The sequence below is a fragment of the Agelaius tricolor genome, unplaced genomic scaffold (assembly GCF_023055355.1).
Source record: "Agelaius tricolor isolate 1412-34295 unplaced genomic scaffold, bAgeTri1.0.p SCAF_12, whole genome shotgun sequence".
Classification (NCBI taxonomy): Eukaryota; Metazoa; Chordata; class Aves; order Passeriformes; family Icteridae; genus Agelaius; species Agelaius tricolor.
In genome coordinates this window covers 19562987-19590543 of record NW_027269272.1, presented here as the reverse complement: position 1 = coordinate 19590543, position 27557 = coordinate 19562987, and the positions used below count along the sequence as shown (strand labels likewise).

Sequence of the window (27557 nt, the reverse complement as noted above, 5' to 3'; positions counted from 1 at the left end):
ACACATTCCTCTGCACATCCCTCCTCCTTTTCAATTCCTGACTCTGGCAGCTGGTTCAGCTGTTTCTCTGATCCTTTGTTCTCATTGCAATGCCTAATTTTAGATTTTAAACCCTTTGAGGTTTGAGTCTGAGAAGTCTCTGATAAATCTGTGGTGATTTTTATACTCATGGAATGTAATCAATCTTGTTTTCCTTTCAGATGGGTGATCTACAACGACCTTAGGGTCTGTGCCTCAGAACGACCTCCCAAAGACCTGGGCTACATTTATTTTTACCACAGGATACCAAGTTAGGCCTCAAATCTATCACCTGGCCTTAAGAAGCCATAAGCCTTTTTAACCTGCCCAAAAAAAGCCTACAATAAAAATCTAAAACCAACAAAAGACCCCTTAACCCTTGGACTGCCAAAAAGCAAAGGAAACCATGGGATGTTTATAGTGTATTTAAAAACAATCATTTGATGCCGCCTTAAGTGTTAGATGGAAGATTTCTATTAGGTGCTGTATAGGACATTGTTTTAAATTTATACACCTTACAGGCCATGTGGATTTCTGGTGGAGTTTGCAGCTAGTGTGTGGAGAATGTGGAAGCTTCAGTGTTGAACAAAAACAGTTCAGCCCAGCTCCTGCCTGTCCTGCCCATGCATCCTTTGAAGACCACAAACAGATATTTGTGTCTTTGGTGACTGGGAGCCTGTGTTTTCATCCAGAGTCCAGATCATGTAGAGAAATCATTTGTAAGGAGGGGGTTTGTGGCTGTTCTTCAAAGCAGAATGTCCTTTTTCAGAGATTATTTTCAGTGCAGTGAGAAAAGTCAGCTGCAGTTGTATCTGTTGGGATTCAGTGGTACAGTATCTTGATTTGACTTTTCCAGGCTTAAGCCTAAGAGACTAATGGAGACAGGAGCAATCTCCTGTCATGCCCTGTACATTTTTTTTTGCCAAAGAGAAATTTTGTTTTTGCAGGCATAGGTTTCTTCATCTTCACTTGAATGTTTATTTTCTAAGTTCTACCAACAGATTCAGGATTACAGATGGCTAAAAGCAGCAGACTTTCTGACTATGAAATTAAATGCACACCCTCAGGAAAGGCAATGCTGTTATTTAAATTTTGTTTTCATATGGAGGAGGTAAAGAAGGGTTTAATGCCCCACTATATTTATGTCAGGGAAATTTGTATCTAGACCATTCATATTCTATCTGAAATCAACCCCCTGACAAAGTACTTGCAGTGCAATCCTGCTTTCTGCTAAAGATTGCTTAAATATTGACTTTCATATCTGAGTGCGGGAAATTGCTTGGTGAGTTTTCTGATTTATTGATTTACCCCTCTCTTCCTCCGTTAAAAAACCAAACCAAAACAACAACAACAACCAACAGGAACAAAAAAAAAACCCACAGTAAAACCCCCCTTGAATTGATATTCTCACTTACTTTAAACTTGCAAATGCATCAATAATCTGATCTCTTCAACAGACACCTTCTAAAAGGGGTCTGATATCTCTGGCACGGATGATGGGGTGGGTAGGCAGGGGCTGGCCTTTCCTGTCTGCTTTTTTAATTTTTATGGTGTTATTTAAGTGTTTTTCACAGGTGAGAATGCATATGTGGGTTTTTAAATTATATTTGGAAACACTGATTCTAGAGAAATTACAATGGTGAGTGCAAAACCTCATGATTCAGAAAAAAGAACAAACCCAAAGGTTCACAGTGTTGGACACTGCTTAGAGGCTGTTGCTGGAGTTGCCTTGTACAATGTTACCAAGCCCTCAAAATAAATTGCAGCAGAAAAAAAAAAACCAAAACCAAACCAAAAAAAACCCAAAAAACCCAACCTTTTTTTGCAGAGTGCAGGACAGCCAGAGAGGTATCATTACATTTTCTCTGCTGTTAGTGCCTGCAAGTTTTAATAGCAAAATTCAGGCAGCTACACTCTACAGAAGAGAACCCAAATTAAACATCTGCTTATGAGAAGGGAATTTTAGTTTTTGCATTGTCAAAAAACACTGTTAGTATTTTAATCAGGTTTTGATCATAAAAGATTGTGAGAGAAATTCCAGTGCAATAATTCTGTAGAGTGTAAAGGTGTCTCACTGCTGGGAGAGCTCCCTGCACTTAGAGCTCTTATGGACACATAAGTGCAGTGTCCTGGCACATTAATGAGTGGCCCCTGTGACATTCAGCTTATTGAGCCACCAGTTCTGGATGAAATAAAAGCTGCCAGTAATGTCTTTGCTTCTTCCAGATTTTGGATATTTGAGGACTTCACCAGAAAGTGACAGGTTTGAAAATGGGATCAGCAAATTATGCAGTGATACATATTCTATTTAAAGTGAAAGAGCAAAACTTCTGTATGTATGTGTGTTTCTTCATTCTGGCAGTAGAAAAAGGAGAAAAGGCCTTTTTGCCCCCCCTTCCTTTAATTTTTAATTATTTTTTTAAAATTCCCATGTATATTCCAAAGTTCAACACAACAGCTTCCCTCTTGCCTCATGAACTTAAAGGGCTATTTAGAAACCACCAAGATCTGGTGACTGCTGCCTTTTTATTTAGAAATATTGGGTAAATAAAGGCCAGCTGAGTGACCCCCACGTTCATTACCCAACTGGAAGCATGGCTGGTCTTGTAGGATCAAGGATGGAGCTGGAATCTTGCAAAGTGCTTGGTGCATCCCAGAGCTGTGATGGCTGTGGTGAGTGAATTGGAGCAGCTCAGGTCCTGGAGTTCTTCTCAGTTCATCACTTTTGTGTTTTGCCTGCCCAAACCAAAGTTAGTCAGGAATTCAGGGAGCAGTTTAGGGGAAAGGATTTCAGGTTTTCTAAAATTTAGCAGTTAAAAATATGTTAGAAGTTCTTCAGTCAGGTGCTTGAGGAATTACTTTATTCTCTCCCAAAACAGTGGCCTCCCTCCTTTTTTCAAGTGGCTGGTTGTCTCCCTTTTGTGATGGGTTTTGTGTGAAGAACATCAAGAACCTGGAGGAGCAGGCTGTAAACTCCTGACTCCTCACCCTAATGGGGGGCAGAGGAGTTTTGGGTTTTTTTAAACTCCAGCATTGCAGAAGCTCCACTCAAACAGACTGTCCTGAGGCGATGACTGATCTGCCAGGCTGTGCCTGCTGCAGTCTGAATGTGCTGAGTGTGCCAGGGCACAGCCTGGGCACACTCCCTGGCTGGGTGCTGGGGGCTCTGTGAGCTGGGAGCTTCTTGACTAAAAAAAATGGAGGAAGAAAAATCCCTGTGAGCTGTTAGAGACAATCTGACCTGAGAATCACGGCAAGCCAGGACCTGGCAGTAAATAATGCTCTTATTTCTCAGACTTATTTTTACTTTTTTGTATGGTACATTTAGGTTAGGAGAAAGGAAGGAAGAAAAACTCAATAACTTCTCCTTGATTTCCTCTTCTCTTATTCCTAGCAGCATGCTGGATCCAGTAGACTCCTCATTCTGAGTCACAATCTCCTGTCTCCAAAACACATGTAGACTCAAACTCCTATTTAATCTTCCTAGCTAAAATATAATTAGGGTAAAAATTAATTTATTCAGACCTGTAGTTTTAAAATAAGTGTAGATGTTTCTGAACTCCCAATCACTTGTAAGTCCACTGGGTTCAGTGCCATTACCTCTGACTGACTTTGGTGTAAGTGAAACCAACATCAGCCCAGTTCTTTGATTCAGACAGCCTCCACCAGGTCACAGAACACATTCAGAATGTGGATGCATCCAGAGCTCATTAGATTTCCTTAGAAACCTCTCCAACTGATTCCTTTTGTTCTCCATCCTGGCAGCAGCCATTTTTATCCTCTTTGCTGTTCTCATGCATTGGAAGTCTATGCAAAATATGGAACTGGACATTTTATTGTTTTCTCTGTCGCCCTTCCTACCTTAATGGCTGAGATTGGTGTCTGATTTCTACTCAGTCTTCAGTGGTTTTACTGTTGTATCCTGGAAGTGTCTGTCCTGGTTTACTTTGCACCATTCAGAGTTGTTTGCTTGAAGCACTGTTAACTTTCTGGAGAGTATTTGTCTGAGATGAGAAAGGCTGTGAATGACGTTGTTGCAACCGTTTTAAATTAAAAAGAAATATTCTCACATCTGGTGACTGTGTGGATTCTTGCTTTATTCCTGTCTGAACTGGAGAGGAATAGACAGAATGTGTTTTGATGCTGCCTCTCACTCTTTGTGTTCACATTTGGTGTTTTACTTAAAAAGACTCTGCATAGGGAACAGAGGGGTTTGTGAGACTCTCGATTTCTTGTGACTCCTGGCATTTCTGTGGATTTAAAAAAAAACCCAAACAAGTAAAATCCCCAAGCCCTGAGTGGATACACAACATGGCAAAAAATAGAAAACAGGTTTTAAGTTAGACTGGCTTGTTTGTTTTGAACTATTAGGCCTGTTGATGTTCTTTGATCACAAGAGTTGGCAATGTTTGTGTGGAATAGTGCTGTCATTTCACTCCAAATTTCTGCTTTATCATGGTCTGTAATTCCTCACACTCAGAAATTTCTTCTGCTGCTCAGTAAAGGAGAAAGAACTCTGTTTTCCTCACGTGTAAGGACTTTACATGGAAATATGACTTTTGGGACTCTGGTAGATGCAATAGGCTGAAAAAGAAGACTGAGGGGTGACAACTTTTTATAGGATCACAGGACCAGCAACTGGAGGAGAGGTAGGAGGTAAATCTGCTGTGGTCAGTGACACTTCTTGACACAGAAGTAGAGGACATGTGCCATGCTGAGTGATAAGAAATGTAGAGATGGTTCAGCTTCTGAAGTCTAAACTTAATAATGATGTGTTTTGGTTTCTCTTCTATCACAGATGTCCTTTGTCACCATGGCAACCCAAGCCACGCTGTTCACACCACTTGTGGCAACTGGAAGAGGTGGGAGAGTGGCTCCCTGTAGAAGCTAACCAGCTCTGTTCACAATTTCCAGGAGTTTCCTGGATAGGATTTGTGCCTGACTGTTGCAGGCTGTTTGTGGGAGGCAGTGTTGGATACCTGATGAGTTCCCACCCTCTGCTCCCCCTCACTGATGTGGGAAGTTGCACCTTTGTGTCCCTCAGGTGTACTACAAGCCTAACCCAAATAAGGGCAGCACTGACAGCCTGTAAAATTACTGAAATGCTGTAAAATTATTGAAAACAGTTACTGCATGACTGACAGCTGTTTGGAGTGGGTGATTATGTTTTCAGATGTCTTTAGCAGTGATTTTTGAGCAGTTTTGCATGTGGATTTGGTACTGATGCTTTTCTCCCACTGTCTTTGGCTTTAGGACAGCAGTGCTGTGTTCCTGATCTGGAGCACATAACCAAAGGATTTTCCTGCTGCTGCTTTGTCAGTGCATTTGAGCAAAAAGAACTAAACTAGCCTTAACATGTCCAAGAAAAACACACCAGTGTCCAGAGCCCACAGTTACCTTCATCCTAACCTAAGGGTTAGTGTGGTTCTTGTGTCTGTTCCCTTTTGTTCCTTGGTGGAAGGTTCTGGTTAAAGCCATAGGCTTTAGCCAGTTGTTTTTTTCTGACACAGCTTTCCTTGTGCAGGGAAACCATGGCTGTGTATTCTGTTTGTTTTTCTGGAGCAGCCCCATGTCCATGGAGAGAGTCCTGCTTTTTCCATGGCCCTGTGCTGTCACTGTCCCAGCCCCTCTTGGCTGTCAGCTCTTCTGTCCACAGCAGCACACAGGAATTTTTATCCCTCGTGTCTGTGCTTGTGTTGGTGTCTCACAGCAGAAGCACAGAGTAGGAATGACACCAGCCTTGTCAGCACTTTCACCTCATCCCATGAAGGACAGAACTGGAAAATGCTGAGAGCCAACTCCTATGGTGGTATGTGGGAAATTGCTTGAGTAGTGATTTCAGTCACTGCATGTTGGCTTTGCTTTTCATGAAGGTTGGTTTGAAGTATTATTAGTTCTGTTTTAATTATTGCACAGTCTTCAGGAAAAATTCTTATCTACTTTTTTCCCATTTTCCTCATATGGGCTGTATGTGCAGAACCCTTTGGGCCAGGCCTCAGCTGGTATAAATTTCAATTGTAAGTATAATTGAGCAACATGTTGAAATAAAAATCAATTCTAAAAATAACTCTGCCTCAGAGAAACAATGAATTTAGGAAAAATGAGAACAAAAGCATATTCTGGACTTAACTTTTAAGCAGAGAAGCATGTTCAATTGGTAAACAATAGAATAGAGTACCTCATTGAAAAAATCCTTTCAGTTGGAGACTTAGATCCCTCCTTTCAGTTTAAGTAATTGAAGTCAAGACCCTTTCAAGTTGAAAAGAGATTTTGAAATATTTGAAGCCACAGACAAAGTTTATTTTTAAAACATATTTAAAAATTGCACAGTTATAAATACAATTAATAAATACAATTTAATATGTGGAAAAGAACCCAAGGAAGGCATGCTTCCATTACAGTACAAAAATACTACATTAAATGTGGTGCTTTGCAAATAGTCATCTATGACCTTAATAAATTTAACACATCCAGTATGCACATCATTCTCTTTTGAGGAAATATATTATTTTAAACAGCAGTGCAGGGAAACACCAAATTAAAGCATCAGTAAACTATAGTCTGTGTTTAATATTGTACACAGCTGATAATGCACTAAGCAGACAGAGGCAGAGTTACCTGTAGTAAGAAACTGACCTTGTACCCAGTATGTTCTTACATTCAGATTCTGAATCTGGGTCAGTGTGAGCCTTTGTAAGGGAATGTAAACATTCAGGTGTGGGGCTGAGCTCCCACCTGGGCACTGCTGCCCAGCCCTGCCCTGCACTTCCCCATGGACACCGGGAGGTCAGGGAGCTCTGCAAGGCTGTGCAGCAGCAGCAGGGCTCTTCAGATGGCCCAGGTGAAAGTACCTGCCAACCCTGGAATCACTTCTTTCCTCTATGTTGGCTTAAAAATAAAGCCAAAAGAACTGATGCAAGATTGCAAAGGTTTTCAAACAGCATATAGAAGAAGCCACACAGAATGCCTCTCAAAACTATATAGTTTTATTTTACTCTAGATATGTTATACTCTGATATATAAAATATATTTATAAATTTTTTTTATTTTTCTGAATTTACAATAGCTTACTGATATTAAAAAGGCTATTTAAATTAAAGGTTCAGCCAATGTCAATGGCATTCTGTAAATGTAGAAGGGGAAAAGAGATCAAAGCACATCAAGTCTTGACCATGCAAGCTTGCTCAATGGGCTGTCACACATTGCAAGCATTTGTAAAGTTACAGCATATTTTAGGAAAATTTAGATTCCTTCTGTCTCTTTACCTTGCCTAATGCCTGTTACTTTGTGGGCTGAGGCTCTGAAACTTCCCATGGATTCTCTGACATGCCTGTTTTTCATTTTTCCTACCTTTGTTCAAAGTGTCAGTGATCTCTTCATGCATGGCACTCCTGTTCTCTGATTTATTTCACCAGTCCAAAAATCAGTAGAACCATAATGAAGGAATCTGATTCTAGCCTAGGTAAGGTTTGAATAGTAGATAATACTGTATTGCATATCCACCATTTTTTTCACAACGTGCAGTGCATTTTGTCTTACCATTTTTGTGAATACTTGGTATATTATTAACATTTATTACATAGATTCACTGTACAACTGCTAAGCTGACAACACTGGTGACCAGAAATCACATTTTTTCAACTGTGCAGGTAATTCATGCGAAAATAACTAATGTGTCTCGTTTTGCAGATGCAAGTTTGGGCAAAAGAGATCTACAACCAATTTATGCTCTGCTCCATTTCTCACTGGCTCCAGCAGACAATGGTTTAGGCCTCAGGCTCTGGCTGTACTAGTGAGGACAGCAGTTGTTATTTCTGCCATGGAGTGCTCTGTGGATATTCCTAGGATACCTGGCTGTTCTGTGGTTGAGACTAGAGATGAAAATGTGAAAATCCAAACAACCCAGTTTCACTGTGAAAGCTGTGCAGATTTAGCTTTTTCATTCTTGAGAGGGTCCTTCTCTCAGGACTAAAAAGCAGGACTAAAACATGTCTGCAAGAGCTGTTCTACAGATGTCTGTTATTAATTAAACACTTGGAGCAAACGTGAAACCCACAACACAAAGTGAATTCTAAGGATGGGATTTTAAAAGGGCTCTGTGTTTGGTCTGGCCTGTTCCAGGTAATATGAACAACTCAAATTTGAGTCTGGCAGATGCAAAGGACTTGTAAAATGTTCCACAGATGATATGAATCAATAGTTTAAGAACAGCCTATGTGTGAGCCTTCTGCATGCATTCTCTAAACACATGCTCAGGTAGCATTGCTGCATGCTGGGGGTTAATATTGCATAGTGGTTACTGGTTAATGCAGTTGCATGCAATATTGTCACATGAGGTTTTGTGTCATTTGAACCTCCCCCTCGATATTTTTACAAGTGCTGTGATTTATCAGATCATAAGGAAACACCACTAGACACAGGTATGTTTATGTGTGTGCCTAAAAGTCAGATTGGTTCTTCAAGCTGACATAAACCAGTCTGTGGCCACCAGGCTCCTGTGGTCATCCCAGTTTAAAGAGGTCAGGCAGCCATGAGCCTTTTGCCTTCATGGCAAAGCCTCACTCTCTAAACAATTCCTGGGACTGCAGGGCCTGCCCTCTCCTGCAACCCCTGCATGTGAACTGGTCATGCACAGTGCTGAGCACTCCTGTGCAGACTCCAGGCTTACAGGTTCAGCAGCTTGATGGATCAGGCTCCTAGGTCATAACTATTCCTAAAGCTTTGCAGAGGACAAGGACAGTCCCAAGCTGGGGTTAGGAAAACTATTTTTTTAAATTGCATGAAATATAAAATAGGAAAAAAAAAAAAAAGGTTCAAAAATTTGGAAGCAGTTGCCTGGCAGTGATAAATCACCTCTGGAAAAAGAGAGGAGTAACAAGAAAGGGAAACAGGAGTTGGACATGGTGATACACCATTGCAGCACTCTAACTGGGCCTCACCTCACAGGTGCTCCACAGCATCCTGAAATGGCTGAGTCTCTCCTCTGCTGAAATCAGTAGTTTCTGTGTGAAACTGCTTCCCTAGACCAGAGCAACCTTGTGTTTGTGTCACCTCCCTGCCCAGGGGAGGGTGACCTGGCCCCTGCAGTGGGAGGCAGTGATTCCCCCCTGCTCCCAGGTAGTGCCAGGAATGCTGTTCCCATCTTCCTTCCCTGCTTGCACACCTGGGCAGGTCAGGGATGGCAGGAGCTTTGGCTTGGTCGAGCTCCCGGGGAGTGCTGAGAACAGGACCCAGATTTGCTGTCTCTCACTCTCAGGCTCAATCTGCTACTGTTCAGCACCCGCCTTATTTATCTTTATCCTGCCTCATGCTTGGTTAGAAGCACAAGTAGATGAATTTTCTGTTCAGGTTGTTAATATGCTGCAGCCTCCTCACGTTTCCTCTTGCTGTTTCAGGCAAATATACAAACTTGTCCTGAATATTTAAGGAAAGCCAAGAGGAGGTCAGCTCAAAGCTGTCTCTAATCCTGCCTGCTGCACTGGCAGTGCTTGGCAGAGAGGGCTAAAGGAGGATGATAAAGCCCAGGATCCTAAGGAAGCGCCCAGAATTCCCAAGAGTTGCAGGGCCTGACCTGTTGGAGTGAGGTGAGCTCAGTCTCCAGCCACTCCCCGACCCTGACCAGTCCAGAGCTGGGTGAGATGTGCCCTGTCCCCTGTCATCTGCCCTGCTTCAGCCTCTGTCAGTGGCACATAGGCTAGGTCCAGCAGAGAGAGCAGCTGGGATCATCTCCAAGGCTGTGCAGCTCTCTGGACAGGCTTTGGAGCCAGGTCCTGTGCAGCAGAGCTGGGCTGGGCTGGGGGCTCTGCCTGCCTGGGAGGGCAGAGTCCAGCCCTGCTGAGTTTTCTCAAGGTTGCACACCTTGAGCTCCTGCCAGCCCCATGGCTGTGGACATATGTCAGCAGATAAATGCAGTTTTCAGCAGTGCATCCCAGGATAAACCAAGAGCTACCTACTTAGTCTGTTCTTTTTGGAGAGGCTTGGACTTGCATAACATTTTCCTAAGGATTTCTGTGTTACTCATCCACAGGCTGGAGGAGATGTTTACTGAACTGCCACAAGAATCAAATACCCCTTGTCATTCTGACTCTAAGAAATAATTTTTTGTTGTTGTTGTTGTTAATTTGAAAGATACAAAAATAAGTCCCTGAACAGCTAATTCCTCTGCATAAGCACTGATTATCCTACACCACAGCACAAAGGATATCCTGGAAGAACTTGTGTGATGGCAGGGCATCAAGCAAAACCTAAGCACATATGCCTTTGCTTTACAGCCTCTTCTCAAAGCTGCCTCCCTTCTCTCTTATCACTTCCCAGATTCAATTGCACTGCACCTTCTGCTCTGCCTTATCAATAAAGAGCTGTCATCACACATCGCTGTCAAAGCAAAAGAGCAAACTGTTGTCAGCAGATATGCACACAGCAGCCCACTGAGCCAAAGTGACATTCCCAGGCACTCCCATCCTTAGAGAAAGCTGCAGGAATCAGTTATGAAACACCTGACAGGTAAACAGGAATATATGTGTAAACAAGGAATTAATACAGCACTCTTAAAAAATTTTGGTGGCTGTTTTGTTGTCTCTACTGAGTGGGAGAGAGTGAGGAGTAAGACTTTTATTTTCCTAATGACAATTATTTGTATTTAACAACCTATAGATGGTGATTAGATGCAGTGATTACACTGTCTTAACATGGAATTTTCCTTTAAGTGGTGGCTCAAAATAACAGACAGCTGCAAGAAACTTTAGGTTTGTACTGGTGAAACTGTCCAACTCCCACAGAGCATCTTTCTCTGTGATCTGTGCAGTTGGATTTCTTTTCTTTTTTTATCCCTCTGAGCTGGAATTTTCTTCATATGTTGTTTATAGGAAATGTGCTATTTGTCCCACTTTAACACATTCCCATAGCTACTCTGCAAATTGAATTCCTGACCACAGATCAACACATCCAATAACACTTTTTATCTTTCACTATTCAGGAAAAATATTTAAAATATCAGCAACTGAAAATCACCTCCTAAAAATTTCTCTTCCTTCTTTGATTGACACATTCATCCTGAACTAAATGTGTTTGATTGTAGCTGAATCAATCCATTCATCAGGGATTGGTACTGCCCCAACCCTGCTCCCCATTCATCCAGCCAGGGAAAATGAAAATTGTGTGTTTATGCACACATTTGTGAGCAGCTACACATACTGGTGTTATCTGAGGATTTTCTCTGGTATCATGGAGGCCGTGGAGACTTTTGCTGCTGTTTGCCATAACAGCAGGATCAAGCCTTGCTCTCAATCCTACAAGCATTGTACAGACCAATTTCTTCAGGGAAAGTTTTCCCTTGAGCATGGTCTGTGGGCAGTAACTCCTACAAATATTTTTCTTCATTTGCAACGAAGATCTGTAGCCTGTTATGTTCTGAAATGACATCATTTGCATACAACATGTATGTGCATGCACATGCATGTATATGTGCAGTACCTGATGGATGCATATAATAATCTTTCTAGCTGTTAATGCAGTTCATACTGTATTTGCATTTTTAAACATAAAAATATTGAAAACCCTCTCATTACATTTCAGGAAATTATATTTGGTCCTCTCTGCCAACAAGGCCATCCTGTACATTCCGTTTTTGGTGACTAAAAGAAAAGCATAGCACTATTTTACAAAAAGAAAGATTAAAGTGCATAAGTACACAGAAAGGTGCAGACCCTGCCATGAGCTCCTTCAGACTGTCCCAGATCAAGGACAGCTGGTTGGAACAGCAACAATTCCAGTGCAAATTGCCTCTTCTGCTGGCAGCACTTGGCTTCCCCAAATGTACCTGGCCTCACCCCACAGCCCTGCATGGACCATGTTCCTCCTGACATTGCACATGGCTTATGAGCCTGCAGAACTGGGCCCAAATTAATCCAGGTACCTTTGGAAGCAGAACATTGATTGCCAGCTAATAAATACATTCAAAACAAAACACATCCCTTTTACATGCATCTATTTTCAGAGCTGTGTTAAAAATGGATCTTGGGAAGATTTTTCATCAAAGAAACCAAAGGACAGGGAATCCCCACTGTGGAGCAAAGTGGTGTCAGCATAGTGCAATGAGCTACTAAGCAGGTTCCTTGGATGCACTGCTTGCCATTCTAAGGTGCAATAACCATTATCTAGGTTTCTTCTTAAGATACTTTTCTTTTTACAGCTGTATGTATATAGAGAGATATAGCTTGCATGGGATGGAGATTCTTTAGAAATTGCTATTTCATCTAGTTCAGGGCTTTGTCCGATTAGCCACAGCTCATTTCAACCCTTTGACTTTGAATTTATTTACACTATTTTTGTGCTTTTGAACTTTCCCTTTATGAATAATGTCTGAAGGAATTCCCCTACTGATCTACAGTCATGATCTTTTGAAAAATGTGGTCATTTGGGGATGAGTAATAAAAAAGTTTTCTGTTTCCTAATACAATTTAATAAATTTGTGAATCCTTTTTATTAGGGCTCTAGATTAAAAGCTCTTAAGAGAATGTCTAGATCACCCACATTGGCAGCTTGAAATAGTTCTGGCTGGTCCATCATAGACAGAGCAATCCGAAGTGCTGCCCAAATATTGCCTGATAGAGCAGGGTGGGGAACATTCTGCTGATTCCTGCTTTTCCTTTGCAAACTGAGAGCAGTGAGGAAGTTGCTGACAGCCTCTCTGTAGGGAAGAAGAAAAAGAAAAAAGAAACAAGCATTATAATTTGCTTAACAACTACAGGCAAACTTTCTAAAGTTCCATGCCAAGCTTAAATATACTATTTTACAATGTAAAATACTGCAGTGTGTTGTTCTTGCTTGATTTTCATCAAACAGGAGGGCCTGGCTTGGGGTAACACAAAACTCAGTCTGCCCAAACATGTGGGGGTACTGTCTGCATTGCAGCAAAGTTCCCCTTCATCTTCATGTCTCAGCCTGACAGATAGGATCCTGGAATATCACCTTGAATATCACCTTCATCCCTGAAGGATCTTTTTGATGGCATGAACTACTAGAAGCAGTTTAACTCAAGTTTCCCTTTCAAAGACAGGCTCTTACATTTTCTTTTACAGAGGCTCTTAAGAGCAGGACTGTTTTAAGTGCAAGAACAATCCCACTGATTATAAGAGTACTTACACATACAGCTACAAAACTGCTTTTTAGTCCTTTGTAAAAAGTTATGACAACATTTTACCATAGCTGAGATTATGTGGCTATATTCTGATCATTTTATTCTTAGATGCCTCCAGCCTGAAAATGAATCTCCACATGGCAGTTGTGATGCCTGACTTTTTGTTTACACATCTTTTATGCTCACCTGTATGCCCCTAGGTTGATGCAGCTTATGCCCAGGTTGTACCTGGACCTGATGAAGCCAGGCTGGAGTTCCAGAGCTCTTGTGTAGGCTTCCACAGCCTCTTCACTGCGGTCCCCGTTTGCCAAGGTTGCCCCAAGGCGGTTCCACAAGGTATAGTCCTGGGGAGAAAATGGCTTTTCTACTGCAGGTGTCAAAAACCAGATATAATGTCTCATTTTTGCTTGCAAAGGAAAGAGGACTGCATAAAATAGTAGTATTGTATCTTAATTGACAAGGAATGTGAGGTTCTGACTCGTGATCAAAGGCAACTTTATGTGTTTAATGCCATTAATCAGCACACAGGTAGGAATTGGACATGCATAAATCTGCTCCTAAACAGAAGAATGGCCATGTTAATTATGTCTTGTAATTTACATTTCTATTTTGGGTTTTAAAATTTTAATAGCAGAAGTGGCATGTCATTAATAATAGCCTGATCCTGGCAGGAAAGAGGAAATGGTCTGTAGAGCTAAATTTAAAAAAAATATAAAAGTTTAAAATGTACCTCTGGTCGAACAGTTAAAGCAGCACTAAAGGCATCTATTGCTCTGTTAAATTCTCCATTCAGGTGAAAAAGAACCCCAAGTCCTGTCTGCAGGTCAGGGTCTATCATATCACCATTCTGGTGAGCAGCCTCCAGGTACAAATCCTTTACTTCTTCGAGTAATGAGCTAGACAAGGGAGAAAAATCACTTAAAGATCCATCACACAGTTATTTACAAACATTTCAATGTTGATTGCATAGCCTGAAATTAAAATCTTTGTAGTGGATTTATCAGAAGTGTTAAATTCCTAAAATTTGTGAATGAGCTTCTTCATCATGGCAAAAGTTTACTTCAGGGTGCTGTTGTAAACTCATGTCTGAAATAAGAAAAGTTCATCTATGAAATGAGGTGAAAGTACAGCTGGGAACCCAAGTGGAATGACATGAAGGTTTATTAAAATTATTCAAATTAGATGAGTTTCTCAGACATAAAACAGTTCTTTACTGGCAAAAATAGTAGTATTTTTAGGAGGAATGCATAAGGGGACAACCAAGACCCTTGAAGAAAGATGCCAAAACATAAGACTTCTGTGCCCACTGTAACTTCTTAAAACCTTTGCATGACAGCACCAGATGTCAGCAGGATGAAGCCAAAGTAGAATAACACACTTAGCAATTAAGCAGAACCTGCATATTTTATTTTTACTCATAGGAAATTATCTTGTCAACCCAGGACTTGTAAGTGATGAGGGTAAAACATAAGGCCTGTCTTCAAAATGACAAGCAGTGTGAGATAGCCTGAGTGGTTTGGTTCTCTAAATCATGTTTATGCCTTTAATGACTTTATTATGCATCTCACAGTCCAGAGGTACTTGTTTATTGTCCTCATGAAATCATGATGAAGGGCTGCCAAATCATGATTTTTTTGTTATTTAAGATGGCCAAGATAAATCAAATGGCTGTCTTGTCTCTTGTTAAGAACGAGAACAGCTTTAAAACAAGCAGGTGCCACCTCCCAGTATTCTCAGAGAACTCCTGTCACACTGGAGAATGGCTCATTCCTGGATTCTGCTGGGCTGGGATATGGAAAACAGCAGGAACAGTGAACAGTAGGAAAAGCACACCCAAGGAGAGCTGGATAAAGGCTCAGTATGGATGTGGAAGCAGCTGAGGGTGCAGGATGTGGGAATAGAAAGGCAGGAGACAGGGATGAGGAAAGTGATGGGAGTTGAGGAGAAACATCCTTTTTAAGCTGGTTATTTTGTTGTTGTTTGTTTGTTTGTTTGGCTTTTTTTGGGTTTGTTTTTTTCTTTTTTTCTGGCTTTTTTAACTTCCAGGGATGGCATAAAAGATAAAGCCTTCAGTCATTAAATCAAATGGTCTCTGTTGGCCTCCCTCTCCTGCTATTAGAGACATGCTCTTCCATCATAGGGAACAGGCTGGACTTCTACAGAACAAGGGCACACAGCAGGCACCACCAGTTCTAGGGCTGTCATTGGTATTTCCACTTCATTTACCTTTCATCTGCTGTCTTAGACATCCTCCTTGTCAGTGCTGGGGACCCTTTTTTGCTTCTCACTATGTACTTGTATTTTGGATTTTGCTTTATCCAGTTTCTCAGGGCTTGATAGGCTTCTTGTTGATGGCCAGTGTTGGTGTAACTCACAGCCAGGGCCATCAGAGCTTTCAGGTTGTTTGGCTGCAGTTCCAAGCACCTAGGCAGAAAATAAAAAATATATTGAGATATTTCTCCAGCCAAGCACAATGCTTGAATGTTCCAAAGTAATCCATGTGAAGAAAATCACAATCATCACTGTTGCTTTTTTGAAAAAAAAATGGGGATGAGCAGGTTTTGGGTTTTTTTACTCCTAAATCAGGCAACTCCTTGGATTTCTATCCAGGTAAGCTAATAAGGGACATATAAACAAGTTTGAGTATCCTTAAGTGAAATAACTTCATGGTTATCAGTGCTGATGCAATTGAATATTGCTTCAAATGGAAACATAAAAACCCATTACAGAAAGATAATAATAATAATAATAATAATGCTGATATTTTGGAGCTCACATTTTATGTACAAGAATTCTGTGATCTTCACATCTCCATCAACCTAAAGCTGTTGGCAGTTTAGCATTCAGCAGCTGAAGGGAGCTCACTCCCTCTTAATTAAGAAAACCTCTTCATTAGAGGACAGACTACAGAAAATATGCCAAGTGGCTGGAATGTAAAAAAGGCACTTCATTTGCATCATGCCTAACTCATATTTATTAGGCAATGTAACTTTTCTTTTGTGCATGTACTTAAATTACTCCATGAAATACTTCACTTATTTAATAAAACAGAACTCTTAATCACTAGACATCCCTCTGAAGTCACTGTGAGTTTCTATAGCTGTGTCAATGCTCTACTCTGCTGAAGAAATGCTTCTCATTCCAAGGTAGGAATGGCATTAAAGGTCCCCAGGTCTCCATTACCCAGCACTCATCAGACCCCACGTTTAGGACAGATCTCCCTCTACCTTTGGAGGGCCACGATGGCTGCCTGCTCATTTTCATTTTCTGCCTGTGTTATACCCAGGAACTGCCAGGCCTGCAAAAATAATAATAATCATTTAGTTTGTTACATATATCCAACTGCAAACAGACAACCAATATCACTGTTAAACACAGGGGTGAGGAAAAGCAGCAGATATGTCCAGCACTAACCACAGATTTTTCTACAGTGTGCACACCAACAGTCCCAATCAATGCAGTTCTGAATATCTTTGGGACTAATAAATATTTATAGTCAATGAATGCATGGGTATTCTATCAGTGTATAATCACATGCTGATTTCTTAAATTTGAGTTACTGTGCATTTTAAATTTTGCTACAATTTTATGGAAAATATAGAAGAAGAAATATTTAGTTGTATATTATATATAGGAGGTTATTCTATATATGTTATATGTATATTATATATTAAAGGTTTCTAGGGAGCTTGGGATTCTCTGATTTTTTGAAGTACACTCTTTAATTTAATGTAGGAGGAGATTTAAGGAGCCCTAGATACAGCATAAATATTTTTAACATTTCACATAAAACAGATTTAAATACAAACTAGTTGAAAACAGCAACTTTAAAAATAACTTGAAAAATTTTTCAACAGTCCTATTAAATCAAAAATATTCACCTTTTGATAGAAGTGTTTACAAGATAGCTTGAAAATATCAGGATGCGAAGGGAATGTTTGAAATACTTCAAACAACAGTATTTCAAAACCAGGTTCTCATCCTGTGAAGAACTCATTGTTACCTATTTAAAGGCACATACTAACTCATAACCCTTAGAACCCAATGTTTCAGGCAGTCATGCCTGGCAGAGGTTTGAGCCCAGATTTCATTCCCTCACTCTGTGCTGCAGGGAGCTCCCTTTCCCTTAGCCAGGAGAAGGCAGAGCAGTGAATACCTCAGCATCGTTGGGCTCCTGGAGAATTGCAGCCTCCAGGTACAGGATTGTAACAGGCAGGTCACCTTCTTTCATTTTTTTCAGTCCTTCCTCAAAAGCACCAGGCCAGTCTTTGAAGGGATTGTCAGTGTGGAAATAATAACCCTGGAGCAGAGAGATAATGGACCCGTGGTGAATGGCAAGTTGCAGGGAATGACAAGTCTAAAAAATGCAGTGACTCACTGTTTTCCAAATGGTGTAAACAACCTGTGCTCTGTGGAAATGGCACAAGCTACCCCCATGGGAGTTCAATGACAAAAAGTGTAAAAAGTCACATTTATGTTTCTGCTCTTTATTTTTAATTTAGCTCTGAAGTTGTACCTAGTGGTGCTTATGCTGGGCTCTCCATCAAAGGTAATGTCAACAGCTCACAGTGCCCAAGAGCAGAGCTGAACCTCTGAGCCCAGGACACCCAAAGTGGTGGTAAAGAACACACCAAGCAGCTGAATCCCTGCAGTGCTCATAACCTCACAGCTGCTCAGCTAAAATCCTGAAATCCTCAATTAACCCTCCAGAGACACAACAGTGCTGAAAGCACCTGAGTTTGTTTGAGTATTCCTTGAAGTTTTGCCTTTTTCTCTTGTCACTGCAGTGTAAAGGGTGTGTGGTAACATCAGCTACATAATAGAAATCAAATTAAATATGGAGTGGAAGGAATGAAGAACAGAGAAGGAATCTCCATAATTTCTATACCAAACACTTCGAATGTGCTAGCCCAGGTATTTTTATTTGGTGCTTTTCCTTAAGTGCCTGATTTCAAAAGTGCTCATAAATCCAGCTTTGTGATCCTTCAGCTGAATTTAGGCTGTGTGCAAGCCTAAACATATTCTCACTGTGGCAAGGGCTTCCAAATCTGCCCCATCCACAGGCAATTAAAGAGGATGAGCTCTTTGGGGTACAATTCCATGTCCAAAGAGCTTCCTTGGGTTGCCTGGAAGAGCTGAGGCTCATCTAAAGCAGCACAGGGGGGATGTACTGAAACAAAAAACCTGGGGTTACCTTCTCGATGGTTGAGATGGTGACTTGCCCTGGTGCTTCCTGGTTCTCTGAAATCCAGTTTCTGCGAGCCATTTCTTCCCACTCTGCTTGCATTTTATCCCAAAACTCTGTGTCAGACTAGAAGAAAAGGAGGAAAAGAGAAAATGAACAACAAAACTCTAGAATAAAGGTTTCTGCTTTTTTTTAAACAACTTTTGAATTTCTTTCTACCAGTGGTCTGAGTGTCAATTTTGCTGAGCAGTATTAGTTGTATTAATAATCACATGGACTGAAATGCTACAGCTCCTGTTTGGAGTTCCAGATAATTAAATCTCATCTCTTATATTGGAATGCATTTTGTCAACAGAACACTCTGTCTCAGAGGCAGTGTATGTCCTGTTTGAAGCAGGATTTGTAGCTTACACTGCATCTTATTGATGCTAACAGCAAATTGTTACACAAAATTTGAAGGCAATCAATGCTGCAAGTGCCTGGACAAAGAAAAGAAAGGAAAAAAAAAAGAAAAATCAACTAAGTGCATATGCAAAATAACAATAGATAAAACAGCTTGAAAGAGAGCAAGCATTGCTTACTTTGGTATATTCAGCATAATTTTCAGCTGTGAGAAAGAGAAATGCCAAAGCTTGGACAGAGGGTGTTTGTGCAAGGGATGTAATACAAATTGGGCTTTTTGACATAGTGAAGAAATCTTAATACTGCATTGTATACTCTGCTGTGAGAGGAATCTACAAGAGATTATAGAATCATACAGTAAGATTAATATTCAGCTCAAAGATGAGGGGAAAATGCTCATACAAGGGAAGGAGAAATGATGAAAAACAGATGAGATTTAGGACAAGGAATGAGATTAGCAACGACCAGAAGGAGGGAACAACTGTGGCTACTAGGAAATGATGCCAAGAAACAGAAATAGAATTATGGAAGGGGAGAAGCCAAATTAAGGTGCTACTTTTTCAGCCTCCACACACTAGTCATGGGACTCTGAGAAGGAGATCCATAGCAGAGTATTTGCAGAGCACTACCAGCCTTTCCAAAATTCTCCAGTTCCTACAAGGACATGGCCGGGGTTTCAGGGAGCTGACAGCACTGGGGGCACAGTTTCTCAGCTTATTTATGTCAAAGACAACAGCCCAAACAAATCTATTGAGATTTAGACAGAACCATTTGAGAGCAAGGTGCTAATCAAAATTAATTGAAGGTTTTGTGAACTGGTCCAGGTAGTTTTGTGTGAGCCTTTGTTATAAGGCTGACAGCTTTGGTGCAGCTCCACAGCCAGGCATGATTGGAAAAATAGAGCTTAAAATGTGATTGTATGGCTTGCTGTAAACCTCCTTGGGTGCTGGGGAAAAGGAAAGCAAACTGTCCTCCATTCAGGGAGAAATTCAGGATTGTCTGAATCATGCAATTATTGGATCTGTGAAGGTATCTGCTATGTTCCTCTGTGCAAAAGGAAATAAACTGGGAATCATTCACTCTTGGAGAGGAGATTTCACTCCAGGTAATACCCGTGAACTGCCCCTGACCACTCTGTTACACCACTTCAGAATTTGCTAGATTTGTAAATATTACACACATTTAAATATTTGAAATATCACAGTCTTTGCCTAAGTCTATTTCAGCTGCCCTTAGTAGCAAGTTTTTCATTGACTTCAGTGGCAGGAGGGTTAAATTAATATTGAGCCTTTCTGAAACCTGGCTTTGGATCAAGGCTCCTAGGTCTAATTTTAGCTCCATTTGCTACACCACCAGTGCCAATTAACCTCATTTCAATGTTTTTGCCACCTTAAGGCTGGCAAAGTGCTTTGGATAAACCAAGAGTTTTCAGCCCAGTTGAACACATTTAACACATTCTCAGATCATCTGCAGCAGTTAAGAGGAATGACAACCAGGAAAAATGTTCATACCATCTGACTTCTTCCAAGCAGAAAATTCTGCATTTTGTCAAAAAGGCTATTTTTACTCTTAGTATTTAAAAATATGCTGAAGCAGTTAAACAAATGGGAGGCAAAATATTCCCAGGCTCTTTATTTCCTATGATCCAATGAAAGGGGGCAGGGGAAGTATTTATAAATTTACCCAATGTCATAATTTCTAGAATTTTGCCTGTCCTGTATTGCCAAAAATTAATTTGAAACATTCCTCATTGACCAATGCATAAGCAAGGTTCTGTCATTGTTCTTTGAATCACTGCATTACCATACTCTTTGATGTGAAAAGCACAGTCAATTAAACTTGTGTGCTTAAATAGGTAAAATTTCCTTAGCTGATATCTTCTTGAAACAAAATCTGGAAATTTTACTGAGGTTTAGAGATAAAAAATGTTTATCGAGGCAAAGATTCCCACTGTGTTTTGAAAGAGTATCAAATGAAATGCATCTGAATGACTCAAGTTCCTTGTTCCTAATTTAACATATGGTTTGGCCAGTTTTAGGCCCATCCAAAGAAATGTCTAAATAGTGAGACAGGGATATTGTAGCTACAGAAAGGATCCAACCAGTACTCATGGGAACCACAAAGCTGATGGTCCTGGAATATGTTTTCCTAGGCTAGAACAAATGAATGTCATCTTTTTCCTCCTATTGTCACATAATTTAGCTGTAATGTGCTCTGATGCTTCAGAGCAGTACATTATACAGCAGATGGTCCATGTGACATTGTGTTGTAAATAAAGTGATGCTGGGAAGGACAGCTCAAAATTTCTTCTGCATAAGCTCACAAAACAGTGTGGCATCTGCAGTCTAATCAGAGAAATGTGGAAGAAGAAAATAACAAACCAGCTTTTTTTGCATCTCTGAGACTTCTCAGTTGGAAGTTTTTGCATCTTCTTGCTTTTCTTTTTATTTATTTTAACTCACCACTGGTAGGATGGTGGTTGATAAAACAATTGTTTTAATGGAATATAAGTACAGGATGGATCTCAATCCCCATGCTGGCATTTAAAAAAAAAATCAAAAGTACATATTTTTGGTGAAACAGAGCTAATTATCAGAAGGATTGTGTTAAAATATAGTTCTTATGGCACTTGGAAAATATTGAGACAAAAGGCATGAGGCAAAAATCAAATCCAATTTCCAGAATAACAGAAAAGGTAGCAAGGTCTGCAAGCACCCAAACACTGCAAGGGAATCTGCCCCCTCTCTAGTAAAAAAGCTATTTTACTCACCACTTATTCTTAAAAGATTCCCCAATGGTATAGACATCTTTAAACCTTCTTAAGAAAGAATTACCTCACAAATCTTCATTAATCTCAAAGTTTGACATCTTAAAACCATTCCCCAAGCGCTGAGGTGAATACTGGGTGGAGGATAAAGTTTGGTGTCTTCATTTACTGAATTGTTAATTAATTCCTTTCGAACTAGGCCACCAAGAACCCGAGATTTACTTCCTTTTCTTGATCAGTTTTCTGGGCTAATCTTTCCACTTGGAGCTTTCCCAACTGAAGAATATTACACGGAAACATCCAAAGCCTAAAAAATGAATTTTTGACCTGTATCTATTCTCTGCTTAAGAAAGCACTAATCTTTCTGAGATGGGCTTCAATTTATTTCAATCACTCCAGCTTTCTTACAACTTCATTTTAGCTAGGATGGAAATTCAGCTCTTTTCAGATGCAAATGGAAATAACTGCTCTGTAAGTTCTTGAAGAATCCTTTCCTTTACATTTTAACTACCTGGCCCAAGGTTCTATTTTAAGCAGAAAGAATAACTTAAGGCTGCCAGCTACAGTTGGGGAAACATTTAATTTGATTCTTTTTAATAGCCATTTCTGAGAGTATTTTAAAGTATTTAACAATCTGTCTCCGTTGGCTCAGAATGACCTTTTAGTCTGTAGGGTTTTGGGTTTTTTTTTACAATATATTCTCCTCCTTACTTTACTCTGCGCAGTAATTCAATAATGCCTTGTAATCTGTTGTTGGACTCAACTCATTTTTCTTACTGCTGAGTGTCTGGAAACTCCCCATCACACAAGTTTCTGGCAACTGCAGGAGTTCTGACATCATTTGCTTAACCACCAGCACTGAGATGTTCAACATGAGATTCCCTGTGCTGCCTCCCCAAGTCACAGCCCAGCACATCCCACCCTGAGGATCAGCAAGAAGGAACATCTAAAGCATTTCCAGCAGTGGCAATTTGAAAGCAGTTCCCTCCTTTCCTGCCAGGAGCAAATGTGTGTGTGATGTATGACACCAGAAACATCTCCTGTGCCTCACCAGCAGCTGTTGATGAAGAATTTATTTGATGTGGAAAAAAAAAGCCTTCTGTGCTTGGTTTATGAAAGAGCTAATTTACTGATTTTGTCCATTTTAGCCTTGTGTGCTGAGAACAGACTTTTTTGTGTGTGCAATAAAATCCCAAGAAATGGTAGAAACCATTATATGGTAGAAACCCTGCATTTTACCATAGCATATAATGAAAAAAACCCTACAAATCAGATTAATTACTTCAAGAAGAAATTCCCTTTCTAGCTAGAAGCCAGTATCAGACTTAGGCATAGTTTTGTTTCTCATCAGCCAGTATTAATCTAGAATAGTTCAACTGTCAACTCTGGAATTAGAATGGTCTATAACTTGAGTTAGAAGAGTGTTAAAATACATGACTAAAATTTAAATCTAAACTCAAACATCCCTAAAGTGTTCTAGATGGTTTGGAGACTAATGAGCCTGCAGTGTTAAAAATGCTAAAAATAACCAGTTTGGTAGAACTAGTTTCACAGCTTCATCCTCTGCACTCTAAGAACTCATTTCAGTGGCTGTTACATAATTTAGCCTGAAATTCTGTCCTTGCTGGAATGGGGCTGTCTTGGCTCTTTGGGGTGATGGGAACCCCTGAAAAGATAATGAAGGTAGTGATGCTTCAGACCAATGCTTATATCTAATTTTTCATGGAGTACTGCAAAAAAAAACTCTGTTCTACTTTGTGTCTAGACAGGATCAATTTGGATTAGTGGTATAGGACAACATACAAGAGATGTTTTACATGTTGGAAATGTAGAAGTCAGTGAAAAAACCCCAGAAGTGCAATAGGAGAACTATCCAAATACCTCTATCTTCTCAAACCAAATAGATTTATCAGGAAACAAGAATACTCCTGTGCTAAGCATTCTGCCACTTTTGTAAAAATGTGAAAATGGTGCATTGGTTGGTGCTTCTGCACAGCTCTGCTTTACAGCAGGTGATTGTGCTGCTCATCAGTGATTCTGGGCTCTGGTTTCACAGGGTTTGTGTCTGGGTGTAAAGAACTGATGGCACACAATTCCCTCTTTTACTTGTGGTTTGGAATTAGCTACATTTATGGGGCATTTACCCATTTGCTCTACCAATAAAAATCCATCTTAAAAACTTGGTTCTCTCTAATGTTTTTTATAGCTCAGTGTTTTGGATTTCCTTTTTTTAAAGAGACAAGCTGCTATTTTAAATCAATATCTCCAGGAATTGCATCTTTTCTCTGTTTTAAATAATCCAATTCCAACTCTCTCCTCTGCTTGTGCTGCAAGATAAAAAAGAAATCTGTAGAACATCAGCTGAAAATGAAAACAGTAAATGAAATAATACCTCAACAGCTGCCTTTGCTCTTTCAAATTCCTCCTCCAAGGAGTGATTTCTGGAGAGAAGAGGTGTTCCCCAACGCTGCTCCTTACTTGACCGTGCCTAAAAAATAGAAGAATAAATCAGAAAGGGATGATAGACTCTCTGTCACACTTCTGAGTTATTTCCTTAATTGTCTAGAGCTCCAAATGACCTTTTTCTTGGGGAAAACTACTCCTTTCCCTGCATGAATTCCTCTGAATTCTCTTATGCTGTAGCAGAGACCACTTCTCATGGGAAGCAGAGTAATTTATCTTTTCCAGATTTTTCATTCCACTCAAGATGTGTGAAAGATAAAGAGACATATGAGAAAAGGCAATGCAAGGTTGGACTACAAAAGGAGAGAGCTGACTGTGTTGTATAAGAATTTTACCTTCCTTGCTCCTTCTGCACTATGACTGTGGTGATGCTTTCCACTAAGAGTCAGGAAGAAAACATTTTTTCCCCTGCACATTTTGTGGTTTTCTTTCAGGTTTTCTTTTGGGATCACATTGGAGGGCCAGGTTTGCCCTGGACACCATTGGAAGGGCAAATCCTTTTTACAGTCAGCATCTCTCTTATGTACCATACTATTGCTCAGTCCCACTGGAATTGACTCCCACTGGAAGCACATAATAACTTTTTCCCTGTTCTTTTTCTAAAAACAATGTTTTGTTTGTTTTTGGTTTATTTTACACAAAGCACTGTACAAAACCAAACAATATTTAAGGATGGCAGAAAAAGCACAAAATGGCCTAATCTTGCTAAACAAGGCTCTGACTGCTAATCCTTTCCCCAGTGTTTGTCAAGAGGTTAAATTCATTAGCCACTTGTGTGCCCATGCTTCCAATTGCATACATTTCCCTGATTATATTTCTGATGACTGTACTTGTAATATTAAATTTCTGTGAACCACACTGCTAAAAGACTAATTTTGATCACATCAGACTCATTGAGCTGTCTCTGCAAAAGTTGAAATGGGCTCTGCTGGGATGGAACATCTGACACTCACATGTCACGTGTGATGTATGGTCAAACACATTTCTCTGTGGTTCTACACACATGGCTTTTTTCCCTAGAAAGATGACATTCATTTGTCAAATGAGCCCTAGGCTTTCTGGTTTGTTCCTGAGGCTTTGGTCTCTCACTTAGAGAGTGATGAGTGAAATGCACATTGAGTGGATGAAACACATAGGGTAAGAAAACAAGAATACAACACAATTTCTGTGAGAAGCTCGTGGTGGGCACTGTGAGTGTTCTCCTGTGCTGGGCTCTGGACTCTGCTCTGACAGGAAACTCAGAGTGTGAGGGAATGTCCACACTGAGGATCTATTGTTTCTGCTTTCACCTCTTCTTCCTCTAGTCCATGTTTAGAAAATACCATTTTCCTTTGGTGAGGCCAGGAAGAGATTTCAGGTTGTCATAGACAACAAATCAAAACCCAATACATAAAACAGTTCCTTTACTGATTAATAGAACTTAGGGCAGAAGAGATAACTGGTTCAGATAATTCATTTGTCAGTGTATCACTGACATATATGATGGCATTTGTCTCTCAACACCCATGGAACCAAAATTATGTTTTTCAGAGAATAAACTGAGGTTGTCTGGAGTAAATGTCTTTGAGGAAGCTGATGGGGTTTAATTAAAGTTATTAAGAGACCTTAATGTCATCACTCTGTAATTTGTTTAACAGCCCTCCTTGTTTCTCTTATTAATTTTAATTTCAGTTTTCCTCTATTGTTTCTTTTTTTTTTTTTGTACCTTTTAATACTCCTTATTTTCTCTGCAGAAAGATACTGATGATTTTTATCAGGTTTTAGTGATATAAAGACATTTAATGATATAAAAGCATTAAAATATTGAATATTCTCAACATGAAACACTCAGATTTAACCTTTTGGTGTCACTTTTACTCTCCCTCTCAATTTTCTATAGCCCTACAGACAACCAAGTGAACCCTTTATTCCAGGACCTGTCTTGCTGCTTCTCCATGCAGAAACCAGGTGATCTCCTGTCTCCCAGTAATTCTGTTTGCTTCTACACACTCCTCTTCCCCCAGTACTGCTCAGGGAACACTCCTGTTGTTTCAAACTGCTTTCCAGCACAGTGTTGTAAGCAGAGCCTGTGTTTTTGCTCTGAAATGTGTGATTTTCCAAGGGGCTGTATTGCAATACCTATTTATACAGTTGCCTTGATCACCAGCTCCTTTTTACATATCCCTTACTTTATTTTTTTTTTATTCCACTGTTGCATCATATGGATATTCTCTGAGGAATTTGCTTGCATGTTTATTTTCAGCTCAATACAACTGAAGAACATTGTTTGTCTTTGGAATCCCAGAACAATCCCTGTGTGATTACAATTCCTAGTAAATAACTACTGCTCCTGAGCCCTCAGGTTGGCCAGTTTTAATCTGTTTAACAACTGCTTTATTTCACATTGTGTCGTGCCAAATTTACAAGCAGAATATGACATATTAATTCAAAACTCTTGTAGAGTATCACACATCAAGATTTATCAACTCGACCTGTAATCCGATCAAGGAATTAAATTTGTTTTTCTTGACACAGGACTCTATTGATAGGCTCTAATTATGTTCCTGGCCTTTTCATTATTTATGACTTGGCTCCTGCAAACAGTTTGATTACTTCTGCTTTTTACCCATTTGTTTCCAGTGACTGCCATTCCTTGGGTCAAGGACAATGCTGTAGATGAGGATGTTTAGACTGAGCTGTACTGCAGGAGGGCAGAGTGAGCTTCTAGGGCAGCACAGAGGGGAAAGAGGACAAGAAGCACAGAGGTGCCCTCCTCTGCCACATGGCAACGTGTCCCCACATCAAACCCACAGAAACAGACTTTCCCCTTCGTTAAATGAACGTTAAAACACCCACATAAGCTGCATTTGCACACAGGACAATACAGAGTTGTGGGCTCTGACACCCAGAAACGGAGAGCCCCTTGAAAAGCCCCAAATTTGCTGCTTTTTGCTGGTCCAGGCAGAGGGGATGGGAGTGGAAGGGCAGCCCTGGAGAGCTCCACAGCCCCAGCAGGTGATGGGATGAGGCAGCCCTGGAGAGCTGAAATATTTTAAATGCCCAGGAAAATATTTAAAAAGTTAAAACATGAACAGACTTTATGCATAGAAAATAGAACATATTATCTTCCTCTGCAGTTTATAATTTTAAGATTAAAAATGACCCTTCAAAATCCTCCTTTCCCCCCAAACACTGTAGGATGTCTCAGTACATAACAAGGAGCTTTTCAGAATGGCAGATAAAAGAAAGAACAAGGATACTTTGGGACAATGCTGTTTGAAAGTTAATAATATATAAAATATGATGTGAGTAAATGCTGAGAAGCCACATCCAGTGACTGCCACCAGTGGCCACTGCCCACTACAGCCTTTAAACACATTTCTCCCTTGTAGCTCAAAGCTTGTCTTTTGGATTTTGTATTGGCACAAATGCTGGTAAATAAAGGATTTTCTTAAGAAGATTGCATAATTTTAATGAAAATATGACCTAGTTACTTAGCATTTCACTTTGAGGAGCTAAATCTAACATGTCAAAGATGAGTGATGAGGTGATTGGGAAACTGCTGGTGGAAAACTGCAGCAAGTTTGACAAGATGAAATCTTTAG

General features: G+C 40.2%; 2 protein-coding genes across 15 annotated transcripts in view; one reads left to right on the top strand and one right to left on the bottom strand.

Moving 5' to 3' along the window:
- Positions 1–4089, top strand: part of USP13 (ubiquitin specific peptidase 13) — a 50277-nt gene extending 46188 nt beyond the window's left edge. The window contains exon 21 of the mRNA XM_071437996.1: positions 201–4089. Within this exon, the coding sequence (XP_071294097.1) occupies positions 201–294 (94 nt within the window). The 3' untranslated portion in view covers positions 295–4089. The remainder of the gene's footprint in view (positions 1–200) is intronic.
- A 2207-nt stretch (positions 4090–6296) lies between these two features.
- Positions 6297–27557, bottom strand: part of PEX5L (peroxisomal biogenesis factor 5 like) — a 101761-nt gene continuing 80500 nt past the window's right edge. For all 14 annotated transcript variants that reach the window (XM_071438001.1, XM_071438004.1, XM_071438000.1 and 11 more), the window contains 8 exons: positions 23903–23998; positions 18351–18467; positions 17313–17456; positions 16384–16454; positions 15383–15580; positions 13887–14052; positions 13343–13500; positions 6297–12706 (listed from right to left, as the gene is read on the bottom strand). In XM_071438001.1, the coding sequence (XP_071294102.1) occupies positions 12502–12706; positions 13343–13500; positions 13887–14052; positions 15383–15580; positions 16384–16454; positions 17313–17456; positions 18351–18467; positions 23903–23998 (1155 nt within the window). In that variant the 3' untranslated portion in view covers positions 6297–12501. The remainder of the gene's footprint in view (positions 12707–13342; positions 13501–13886; positions 14053–15382; positions 15581–16383; positions 16455–17312; positions 17457–18350; positions 18468–23902; positions 23999–27557) is intronic.